Source organism: Poromitra crassiceps, assembly GCF_964638095.1.
Source record: "Poromitra crassiceps genome assembly, chromosome: 4".
Taxonomy (NCBI): domain Eukaryota; kingdom Metazoa; phylum Chordata; class Actinopteri; order Beryciformes; family Melamphaidae; genus Poromitra; species Poromitra crassiceps.
Window position 1 is genome coordinate 10266710 of NC_139626.1, and position 12951 is coordinate 10279660.

The window sequence follows — 12951 nt, forward strand, 5'->3', positions numbered from 1 at the left end:
CCTGACTCTGTTGACTTTTAAAAATGAACCACTCTCTCATTGGTGCTACGACGTGTCAGTCATTCAGCTGTTCTCTCAAAACAGCAGCGGGGGCTGCGAAGTGGCACAGACTCTATTTTGTAGTATGAAGAGCACAGCAATTCAATATCATATTTGAGTCTGAGGAGAGACTAGGTCGAACCTAGTATATATATGGCTCGAAGGCGTGTGATGTGTGTTTATACTATTATTAAAGGTACTATCCGTAGGTTTTGGCAGAAAATGAACGTTCACAAAGTGTTTTCTATTACCAATGAGTGAATGCGCCGTGTCTCTCTGCGTTCACCCATTGCAAAGATATTGCAGGATTTTCTGCTGGGTCGCTGGTCAGATTTTCCCGGCAAATTTGGCGGATGTGACGTTCTGCGCGTTCACGAGCCTGCCCGTTGTCCTCCTGGCTGCGGCTGGAAAATATTACCAACGAAGAAGAAGGCTAACAGGCAGTGACGTTACGTTCGTCCGTATCCAAAAATGTATATCACGATACTGTCCTGCCAAAATATCGCAAAATACAATATTATCGCTTACAGTATTAATATTTTTGTTTTTTTTAGCCTACCACAAGTAGATTATGGGTTTATGAGATTAAAAGCTTGTGCAATTTGGGATCTAAGCAACACATGGTGCCATGGCCAAGAAGGGTGGGTAATGTGTTTGTTTGTTGGTTTTATTGGCGGTGGGGTTATCAAATATCGTGGGAATTATCACGATGTTGATCCCTGATCACCCCGAAGGAGCTTCGAAGTGTTTTTCCCCAAGAGATGCCGGTCTAACCCACCCTGTTTCTAACCCACCCTGTTTCTAACCCACCCTGTTAATCCAGAACAAACCAGCCTATTGAGTGTTGAAGGATTGTCCGTAAAGGCCTAATAGTGTTTGTCTTACCTCATACAGTCAGCCATTGTTTGGGGCAAGTTACATCACGACGTGTCCGACTCTTTGTAAAAAGGCCATAAAGCCGATATTTACCTATGGATCAGCTACGTGCTGTGATGTTTGCCCATATGGAGCCTGGAGGCACTGTTTGATGTTCTCTGCTGTAGCATGGGCTGAGGAGAAGACAGGCCCTGTCTTTGTAACGGCTATGTTACTTACAAGTGATTGTTACAGAGGTGACTTGGATTAGGCTGATGCAGTGTTTCGCCAATATTCATATCGGGACAATGTTGGTCTCTTATTAGAAATCAGATATGGGCACCTCACTGGCAGGTTCCTTCTCAACTACCGCTAGTCCGAGGATTTTAAGCCGTCATTTGTGCCATTCTCTCTTTCCCTCTTTAGGTTTGGGAGAATATTGGATCAAATAGTAGTTTTAATGTTTTTAATGTTATGTTAAGAGTCTGTTTTCTCTTGTATGGAGAGAACATCATGGCAACATGTGTTAAAGATCTGGCAGTTTCGTGTGACTTGGACTTGGCATATTACCAAATAATGTACACACTTATGAGCCTTTGCAAGTTGCTATTAGGATCTGATATTCCCACAATATTGAATACCTCCCATTTACTTCTCTCAATCCAACTTTTAGAATTGGTCGTCCTCTTATTCCCACAGTCCTCTTCCAACTACATACACTGTACCAACCAATCATAACTACATACACTGTACCAACCAATCATAACTACATACACTGTACCAACCAATCATAATAAGTGATATTTGATTGAAATGATGTGAATGAATGCTGAATTTTCCAGTGGCTCCTGACTATTTGTAAACCGAAGGAGGAAAACTCAACCACAGAACACAAAAGCAGCTGTTGGCGATGTACTGTGCCTGGCTTTTATGGGATCAAGGATACAGTAGGGTTGTAAAAATGAATCGTTTAATAATCGATGCATCGCGATGCGGACGTGTAAATCGAATCGAATCGTTGACAGTTGAATCGTTTGTTTAAATTTCTGTTGACATTCCGATTTTAAAGCACTTTCTAAGTAAAAAAGGGACTTGATATTTATCTGACTGCTTGTATTGATTGATGAAAAATTAGCCATGTGCACTAATAATATAGAAAATTGAGGATTTGATACTTGGAGCTGCAATACTTTGAGCTGTATCGAGATGCATCGTGATGCATCGTGGAATCAAATCGTTGACAGATTAATCTTAATCGAATCGTGAGGCCAGTGAAGATTCACAGCCCTAGGATACAGACAGACATACAGGGAGAATAGTGCAAAATCTAGCTCTTGCGTCCTTGGGTCAGGTTCTTGAAGCATCTGTATAATATCTGACTGGCACCGAAGATGGAAAACGTGCCGTCTTATCGCATCCATGTGTTTGTTTAGAGAGAGCGGAGACTCATTAGTGCTAATGATGTTCCAGATGGAGTGATAGTCGGGGAGGAGAGAGTTATGGAGAGATTGAAAGGAAAAGATAAAGACGGACACAGGGAGCATAGGGCTCAGGAGGTAGAGCAGGTCGTCCACTAATCAGAAGGTCGGTGGTTCAATCCCCGGCTCCTCCAGTCCGCATGTCGAAGTGTCCTTGGGCAAGATACTGCACCCCCAAATTGCTCCCGATGGCTGTGCCAGCACCCTGCGTGGCAGCTTGCCCGCCTTCGGTGTGTGAATGGGTGAATGTAGGCACATTGTAAAGCGCTTTGGATAAAAGCGCTATATAAATGCAGTCTATTTACCATTTTTCCATTTATTCCTGGTCCAGATGTCATATGTACGACAGAAGACTAACTGACTCATTAATGAGATCTTAACTTTTTAATAGCCTGCCAACTTTGCACCGGCCCTCTGGGTGTGTATAGGTTCTGGGTGTGTACTGTATAGGTTCTGGGTGTGTGTATAGGTTCTGGGTGTGTGTATAGGTTCTGGGTGTGTATAGGCTGGACTTGGTATACAACCTATCCTGTGGATCACGGGATTCCCGTGGGATGGGAGTCATTTTCACGATTCATCTCATGATTGTGTCGGGACAGGAACAGAAAGTGAACGGGAGTGGGCAGGAGGAGTGGGCAGGAGGGGGAATGATGACAACAATAGACCAGTCTTTATAGAGCACCGCAGGAAGGAGTCGGAAGTAGCAAATCCACGCCATGCTGGTTCCTAAGCGGAAAAGCCTATGGGATTTTAGAATGGGGATTTCGGTTAAATACATGAATTAAGGTGTGTGGTTAACACAAGCTTATGGGAGTGGAAATGTGTGTTCAGCAGGGTAATCGTCACAAACGAGGACCACTTTTATGACTTTTGAAGTGTTTTCTGAAAATCGTGTTTAAAAAAACACATTGATTTATTTATCCTTTATTTAACCAAGTGATTATAACGCATTGAGATAGAAACCTCTTTTTCAAGGGAGCCCTAGGATTTAGGCTTCAAAAGTCATAAAAGTGGTCCTTGTTTGTGAAGATTACACTGCTGAACACAAATGTGTGATCAGCAGTAAAGTTCTGTTCACCATAGACCTTATTTCATGCATTGAACCGAATTCCCCATTCTAAAATCCCACAGTCTTTTCCCCTTACGAACCAGCATGGCGGCGATTTCTGGGTAAGCCTACAAAAATACGTCATGCCTGTGTGGTACTCTACATAGACAGTAAATATGCACATGCAGTTCTAATATGAAGAAATGCTATTATTATTGTTGCAGGTTAGACCCTGGTAGACGTGTGGGGAGAAATAGGAGCGGGAGGATGGGACAGGAGTCATTCTACCGGGATTGGGATGGGAGTATTGTTGTGCGAGTGGGATGGGACAGGAGTGAAAACGCACTCCCGTGTCACTCTTAACTCATTGAGTGCCATGGACGAACATGTTCGTCATTTCGTTTAGTAACGTAGAGTGCCAAGGACGAACATGTTCGTCAATTGCGTTTTTTGACGGGGGGATGTCGATCTAAGCCTCTTACATCGCCTCTTACAATATGGGAGCTATTGAATGTGTCTAACCTATTTTACAGAACCCTTAGGTGGCGACAGTGCTCTCCAGATTAGACAAAGGCCAGGAGAAAAGAGAGAAGAAGTCATGAGGAAACGGAAATCGCATCGATATGCTTGAAGCATAACGTTAGCTGTGCCTGTGAACAGCAGTCATCTGCTGCCACAATTGAGCCCCATCCGTGTCCGCTGCGATAGCCCATCCATATGATTTAGTTGCCGACACGACGACACCAGCGTCTTTCTGAAAAGTTACATTATTCTCAGCTGGGAGCCAGGGACACGCTGTAAAAAAGCGGGGGGATGCAGCGGACTTTTCAGTGCAGATCAAACTCAGAGCAAACCGCAGCAGAGACACTCCTCCCACCACGGAGGAGGAGGAGGAGGGGGGTGGGGCACGCAGGGCACTACAGCATACAACCATTGACAGTACAGTAAGCTAGAATAGGCTATCTGATGCCCACCAGCAGTAAATCAAGACCAGCAAGAAGGTGTAGGGTCTGCGCACGCAGGGGCCAGCGCTGCTGGTTGCAGCTAAAAAATATTATTTGGCCAAACAAAATTCCTTTGTTTTCACTCTTTTATTGAAGGAAATTATTTTTGAGGTGTCATGATATCAGAAAATATTAGCTTCAGAGTCAATAGCTGTGTTTCCATTACAGTTTTTCGCAAAATAATTGCGATATTTCTACAACTTCGACAATGTACAATTGCGACTTGTAGGCGTTTCCATTGAAGTTGAGTTTCGCAATTCCCGTTACCAACAGCTGCCACAGTGATTACGCACGCGGATCTGCCCCATATCCCGTTCCCTGCATGCTCAAATCCAACCAATGGTCAATGCAAATCACAACATGAAGTTACAACGCATATAAACGAGCCTGATTATCAATTCAAAAGAACATGTTGCGGGCTGCGGTGAATGCAGTGAGCGCGACAGGCAGAGGAAAAAAGGTAGCCTACAACTTGTCCCATTTTAGAGATGGAGGAGGGGGGGAAAGGCTGATATGGTGCAATAGTGAGAATATCGTGTATTATAATTATAACATTGCACCTGAAACGTGTGTAATGTATTAATCACTTCAGTCAACAGCACCGCACCGGTGTGCTTTTCATCCCGCCGATCATCTCGCCGCTGTGCCAAATGCGCGCACACAGGCATGGATCGATTTCTCCCATTAAACATGATCTATTTTCCGGCTCCGCTTTTGCACAACACGTCTTTCTGCTAGGTAGCGTTGCTTCAAAGTTTTCCACTTGCTGCGAAGGTTTTGCCACGGTTTATCAAACCCTTTCTCCCTAATTTCCTTTCATTTTCCAAAGGAGAAGATGGGTCACATGACGTGCAAATGCGGAAAATCTGTTTCCATTACACTTTTGCGATAAACTGCTATATCGACACGTCTGAAAAACCACCTCATGAGAGCGCAAAAACGTTTTGCGATATTTGGGAGCTTTTTCGAAATTTACGTGTTTCCATTACCCAATTTCTATTGCGATATTTAGATTTTGCGCATTTCTGACGGTAATGGAAACACGACTAATGATGTGCTTGAAATGTTTAATTTCACAAAAGGCTCATTATCTCAGCTTCTAGAAAAAAATGGCTGTTTTTGGTTAAATCAAGCTATCTTCTCCGGCTCATAACTAAAGAACGGAAAATGGGATCAATAAACTTTTTTTTGCAGATGATAGAAGAGAGTCTCCTCGTTCTTTGTGCGTGTTCGGTGTTTACATAGTAATATCACACAATATTCTGTGGGCCTCGAGAAATCACTGAAAACGCTCTGAAACTCTGGCACTGGGAGCGTCCGTTCTCCAAAAGTGGCTGGCACTCAATGAGTTAATACACACCCGTCCCATAGGACCGATGCAAAGTCCAACAGCCGAAGTGAAAGCAGGACCGGCCTACATCCGACTTTCCCCATTATCCACGGCCTGAAACCTGAGTACGGCTGTATTGAGGGATTAGATATTAGAATGGCCTCTGATAGTATGTGGCTTTGCATGAGCATCTCTGATCTCAATCGGCTCATCTTACAATTTGTCACTTGGGTGCAACAAGCGTCATTTGATCTCTTCACTGACGCACAAGACCCCAGCGGGGGAAACCCTGGAATGCCATTCTATAGTGGTTTAGTGGCTTGAATGTATTAGAATCTCCTCCACAAGTGCCTAGAAAACTAATTTAAATTAGTTACATTATAACACAGTAATAATAGGCTATTGGCAATGATTGACTCGAAAAATGTATACATTCATTCACTTTTCGTCTGGTCACACTGTAATATCATGTTTGTTACCACCCAAACTCTATGCTTGTCTTTTAATACCCAGTCACACAAAGGGCAAATTAATGTAGTTGCTCTAACGAAGCCAGGATCCACTGAATCATAAGGCGAGTCATGGGCAAGTTTTTATTTCTTTATTTCACCTTTATTTTAGCAGGAAAGTCCTGTTGAGATTAAAAATATATTTTTCAAGGGAGTCCTGGCAAAGACAGGCAGCAGCATAAAACACACACACACACACACACACACACACACACACACATAATTACAGACAGTAAGCACAAAAAGAGAAAGAATTACAGTAAAAAGAACTACCGTACCCAGGTAAATTAAAAACATTGACATCTCAAGGAAACCGCCTCTAATTCTCTTATTTTGGATTTAAAAGCATTTAGTGAGATTAATAATTAAGTTTCAAGTCATTCTGCAGCGTATTCCATGCCGAAGGTGCAGAATACATAAAAGCCCTTTTTCCAATTTCTGTGCGGGCATTTGGGACAGAAAGCAAAAGGTAAACCTGAGAACGCAAAGAGTAGCCTATTGTCCAGCACGTTTCTGCATGAGAAAGACACATATGTAGGCCGGGAGCAGACCAAGAATTATACATCAAAATGTACCAATGACAGAGCCTACGGGTGGCCAGAGCGAGCAGGCCATCCTACCAGAGAGTATGGCCCAATTCCAATCCGCCCCCTTACTGACTCGCCCCCTTAGAGGCGCGTTCACGTGAAGGGAGTGAGGGCTTAGGGATGTCCCACGGTGAAATCTCAAAGTGAACGAGGGCTCGGAGTGAGCCCTTTCTGCCCCCTTACCGTAAGGGAGCAGCTGTGGCCACTTACGGAAAGGGAATTGCTCACAATGCATAGCGTTGTGACGTATAAACCGGGGTTACCGGGGAAGGCCGCAAATATCTGTTAAAAAAAGAAAAGAACACGCGCGAAACGAACGAGGAAACCATTAAAGGACTGGTACACGGGTGTTTAGCCGCGTGTACGGGGTGCGCTGGAATGACTAAATTGACAATGAAACATTACATTAATAGGGATTTCACATTAGACAAAAATATTATATCAGAGGAATGCAAGTAGTTATATTACACAATCCTACTATAATCATCGATCATTTATATTACAATTGCAATCAACAACTTTTTTGATGAATGAGAAATAGTTTTACCGAATCTGTATTGTACAGCATTGACATTGTGTAGCCTATAATGTTGGGTGACATGTCATTATTAAGCTTATTTTAATTATAATTACACAGTTATCAATTGCAGATTTTGCAGTAGGCTACATTTATTATTTTTAAATGACCTGTTGTCCACTCTGTAGAGCCAGAGCCTGGATGAGAACAGACTCATCAGGGGGTTTATCCCTCAAACACCTTAGGCGTCTTGACAATAAACAATATATAGTGAGCCCCAAACCTGCCAGAGTCAACATCATCTTGTCAAGTGCAAAGGGGTCTGCTGTCCCAATCCTCCTATTTATCCAATGTGGATCCCTTCCACACTTGATGACTCAACCACTTTCAGATGGCGGCCATTATAGGGAGTGAGGGAACAGGGCTTGAGTCTTTAGGGGGCGGATTGGAATTGGGCCTATAACTCACAGTGGTGAGTCAGAGCAGGCCATCCTACCAGAGAGTATAACTCACAGTGGTGAGTCAGAGCTTTACATTTTGTAATGAATCTCAGTGAAGCTATGTCAACCATATGAAGACTTTGAGCAGAGGTGTGCATAATATAAAACATCGCCATAGTCCAACACAGCTAAAAAAGTGGCGGCAACTAGGTAGTTGCTTTTTACATTAAAATAAAAACACAACTTATTACGGAAATAAAAACCCAGTTTTAGCCTCAGCATTTTCACCAGGTACTGGACATCTCAATCAAAATGACATGGTATTTGATTTTGTCAATCAAAAATACCCAGGTATTTATAAGAGTTTACAACCTCTATTTGAATACAATTTCTCTTCCCTCAAGATTGACCACCGAACGGATATTTTGTGGCCTATTTCTAGATTTGGTGAACAACATAAGTTTGGTCTTATCTGCAATTAGTGTAACTGCAGTGATGGTGTTTCACCACAAGATGGAGGCAGTGCTGCACCTATGGCTCAGAGAAAACACCCACAATTGTTTCAGGGTCACAGGAATAGAGCTGGGGCAAACCTGGGTGAGCAACACAAGGCATTGTGGGTAATCATGATCCGCTCCTGTAGACTGTGACACTCGCCATTAACTTCAGTGTAAAATAGCGGTACAAAAAAATCAATATAATTAATTAATTAATTAGAAATAATTAATTTCATCATTTATAAATTACCCAAAGACACCATGACATGACGATATATTCGCCGGCCATAGAATGTGTAAGATACATCGAAAATAGTAACTTATGGTTTAAAACATACAAGTTGAAACTTTTGATGGAAACATATAGACATTTTATGAATACTTGTAAGCATGTCTCTAATTCGGCAGACACATACTCCAATAAGAAGCACACATTTCAAATATATTAAAATGTTTCGCCGGTGATTCCCACAGCGCTCTACCTGCAAAATACACAGTGGAGGTAATACAGCAGCAGCGTGAACCACTTCCAGACATGAGATTTTACGTTCACAAAGTGCTTTCTTGGAGATCATGTATGCCGAATTGGAGAGTGGTGTCTTAACGATTCGTAAAGGTTTGTAAATTATGTTCTGGCAGCATTTAATTTTCCGATAGGCAGGGCCACATTTAATGTTAGTTGCCAGATTTCTGAATGGAGTTTGGTGTGGCTGCCTACTACCCTAGCCGCGAGTCATGTTAGACCACAATGCATTGCGCCAGCCCTATACTTTTGTTACATCCGTTGTTTAGATGCTGTTACTACTATCGGTTGCTTGTTTGGTTGGTGACGCACAAATTGAAATCATGTATTGTGTTTCAGGTGTATAAGGTGTGCAGTGACAGTTTTGAATCTTACGACCAGCACTACGGGAGGGGACTGGTGAAGAGCACTATTAAAGAAGGTATGTGTGTGTGTGTGTGTGTGGGGGGGGGGGATATTACATCAGCAAATCGCATTGTACTTTCCATTGCAATTGTAAATTGACATGTAGTATAAGAGGTTTTCAAAGTGGGAGGCGGGCCTCTCCAGGGGGCTCCAAACAGTTTCAGGGGAGGTTCAGTGAATGGAAGTGAATAAATATGACATTGGTTATTACATTAGTTATCAAAAGGAGATCACATAGAATAGCCTAAATGTGTGGTCAAGCAGCAATATCAGGCTATCTTGGCTCAATGATTATTATTTTTTTATATATTTTTTTTTTTCCAGTTTTTCAGAACATATGAACAAGACAAACAGGCTCAGACACAGAACGGAACAAACAAACACAAAAATAAAAATAAATACACATTTTCAACATTCAGTGCTACCAGTCATGTAAGGTGCTTATATTTTTACGAGAGGTACATTATTGTGCTCATCCGTCTCCCGCAACCTCAACAAGGTAGGCTAGAAACGGGCCCCAAATGGCAAAGAATTTCTTTAGTGAGTCGGTCCTCAGGAACCTAATCCTTTCCATCTGTATAACAGAGGTCATTTCCGTCAGCCACAGTTGAAAAGAAGGCGAAGTAGAAGACTTCCATTCTTTCAAGATTAATTTTTTGGCAACAATTGTCCCTTGCGTCAGAGATTGCTGCACAGTTGTGGGGAAGTCCAGAGAGAGTTCCGAGCAGCCGAAGATGGCAAGTTCTGCTTCGGGCTGAAGGGTTATTTTATAAGCCTTCTAGTACCAGTCAAATATCTTAGCCCAGAATCCGGACAGTGAAGCGCAGAACCAAAAAGCATGTGACAATGTGCCCTCCGACCCCTGACACCTACTGTATCACATAGCGGTGAAACAGAGGGATATATCTTATGTAGCCTATGCTTGGAGTAATGGAGACGGTGAGTGACTTTAAACTGGATCAGCTGATGTCTGCTATTAACTGAGCAGAGTTGTACAACCGACAGGCTCCTTTCCCATATAATGTCAGATAATTCAGTACCAAGTTCCTCCGGCCATTGCCTCTCTGATCCTCTCAGTAGAGGCCATGGTACAGTCTCTTGGCTCAATGATTGTCTATGAGATCAAATAACATAATCATGATCCCATAGGCATCTAGGGAGTGAAACACAAGTAAACTGTGTGTTCAAGGCTTTCTCCGAAGGATATAAGGATTTTTCGAAATATCTCTGGAGAAAATGAATGAGGAATTCTTTGATGGAACGGGAGCTGAGAAAAAATAGGCGATCACTGGTGAGCTCTATTGCCTTCACAAAGTGTTGCGTTTGTATTGTAATAATGATCCTGAACTTCTTAAATATTGTCCCTGACGAATACCCCACATATTTGAGTAAAAAGAAAAATCAATCTAATAAAAAAGTTATTTGTAAAACAATAAAAACTAAACTGAAACAAGCAAACACACTCTAAAAACTAACGGAAACTAGACTGAATTCAAAACAAAAATTTCAAATGCAAACGAAAAACAAAAAACGAATGAAAAATACTAAACTAAATTATAATAACTCTCCTCTCCTCAAGGCCTGTCTAAATTCTTCCACAACGGCGTGGGCCTGAGGCAGGACGCCGTGTGGTCCAGTATCCGCCGTGTGCAGCACATCCTCCGCTGGTTCGAGTCCCAGCGGCAGCTGGTCTTCTACGCCAGCTCCCTGCTCTTCGTCTACGAGGGCCTGCCCTCCTCCTCCTCTTCCTCCCCCTCCTCCTCCCCCTCCTCCCTCCTCAGCAGCCTGTCTATCAGCCCGCCGGCAGGGAAGACTGCGGTGTTGTCGTCGGCGGGTGACACGGACGCCGACGGAGGTAGGGCTGTGTATTGGCACGAATCTGGCGATACGATACGTATCACGATAGGGGCGGCTTTAGCTGAGGAGGTAGAGCGGGTCGGCCAATGACGCAAGGGTTGGCGGTTCGATCCCCGCTCCCTCCCAGCTGCTGTCGTTGTGTCCTTGGGCAAGACACTTAACCCTTCTTGCTCCCGATGGTGTGTAGGCACCCTGCGTGGCAGCCTGCCGCCATCGGTGTATGAATGGGTGAATGTAGACTATCTACTGATTGTAAAGCGCTTTGGATAAAAGCGCTATATAAATGCAGGCCATTTACCATTTACGATACAGGGGTTACGATTCATTATATTGAGACACGATAAGCAAGGAGATATACTGTATATTGCCATTTTAATCTAATTGTATGAGAACTGCCATAGTATAAAGAACACACAACCATATGCATACAATCTGACTAAAGAAAATGTTACGTTGGAGTGGAAGAGTCAAATGGCTGAAAATACAACACTACTGTCTAGCGGGCAGGGGTTTAAACACAACACATTTGTTGTTTTGTTTTTGAGAATCAATACAGTCTCACAAAACATAATATTGCGATACTCAAGTGTCTGGTTATGTTCTTACACGCTAGGCGGAGGAGAGGAGGGGAAGGAGCGGGGAGTGGCGGAATACAACAACAACAACATCCGGGTGGCGGCGCCCTGGGACTACAGCCTGGCTACCATGTACGCCAACCACCAGAAGCTAACGGGCGAGACGCGGCCGCAGCAGCAGCAACCGAACGGAAACGGAATCCCATCGCAACTGGAAGGGGAGCAGGAGGACGAAGAGGGGGAGAGAGAAGGACAGAGGGGCGAGGATGCGGGAGGGGCAGAGGGAGGAGACGTGGAGGTCCGGATGATCGACTTTGCCCACGTCTTCCCGAGCGACAGCCACGACCACGGCTACGTCTACGGCCTGAGACGCCTGCTCACGGTGCTGGAGCAGATCCTCCACGACGCCTCCGAGGTCCGTTAGATACTCCTCGCCCTCCTCCTCCTCATCAAGCCTTTACCTCCTCTTCCACCTCCTCTCTCGCTCCCGTCAGCTGCTGCCAATTCTAAAGCTGCACCGCCTCTTCATTTCCCCCTCGACACGTAGTTCTTTTTTTGATGGGAGGCGGGCAGTGTTGCTTACATTCGTCTCAGAAAGCCCCTCGGAAGAGAGAGGGGAGTCATCAAAGAAGTGAAACGCGATATGGAAATCAAGCGTGACGTCATCTCACCTATGAGTTTTGATGGTCTTGTCAGTTGTATGTGTGTGTGTGTGTGTATGTGTGTGTGTGTGTGTGTGTGTGTTCCATGTAACCAGAGTGGAGGCGATAACAGCTTGTGATCAGCAGCGCTATATGCACTAATCTAGCCTCGATGCGAGACTCGGCCTTCATTCTTCAGTCTCAAAGGAGCACCCCGATATGGCGTTGCAGGCCCTGCTAAAAATGGCCCTGCATCTTCATACACGTAGCAATCACAAATAAAACAGTACCTACCTGCCACATAAGGTTGTTGTCTGTCAGATCGGAGAATCGGTGTTTCGATTCTCCATGTTCAATGGAAAAGACAGAAATGACGGCTGGCTCGGTATTGGAAACTACTAAATATTTCGGCGATTCTCCTCCTGTCTGTCGGACAACAGCCTTGTGTGGCAGGCAAGTATCCATATCGCGGTGCTACTTCGAGAATCCGAATGAAGGCTGAGCCTCGTGTTGAGGCTAGCACTAATCATACCCATGAAGGCATTGCAACTGTAAACAGCACATGGATTCAACTGCTTGGTTCACTGATGCTCAAGCAAACCCAAAGCAAGCTCATGCTAACTAGTCACTACTTTTTGACCACTAG

The 12951-nt window shown here is 43.9% G+C and overlaps 1 protein-coding gene across 1 annotated transcript in view; it reads left to right on the plus strand.

The window, feature by feature from the left end:
• ipmkb (inositol polyphosphate multikinase b) overlaps positions 1 to 12597 on the plus strand; it is a gene marked incomplete at its 5' end in the record, with an annotated part of 30539 nt that extends 17942 nt beyond the window's left edge. Inside the window, 5 exon segments of the mRNA XM_083635751.1 lie at positions 9167 to 9248; positions 10812 to 10962; positions 10964 to 10969; positions 11014 to 11087; positions 11703 to 12597. Of these exon segments, the coding sequence (XP_083491877.1) occupies positions 9167 to 9248; positions 10812 to 10962; positions 10964 to 10969; positions 11014 to 11087; positions 11703 to 12088 (699 nt within the window). The 3' untranslated portion in view covers positions 12089 to 12597.
• Between the last annotated feature and the right edge of the window lie 354 nt (positions 12598 to 12951).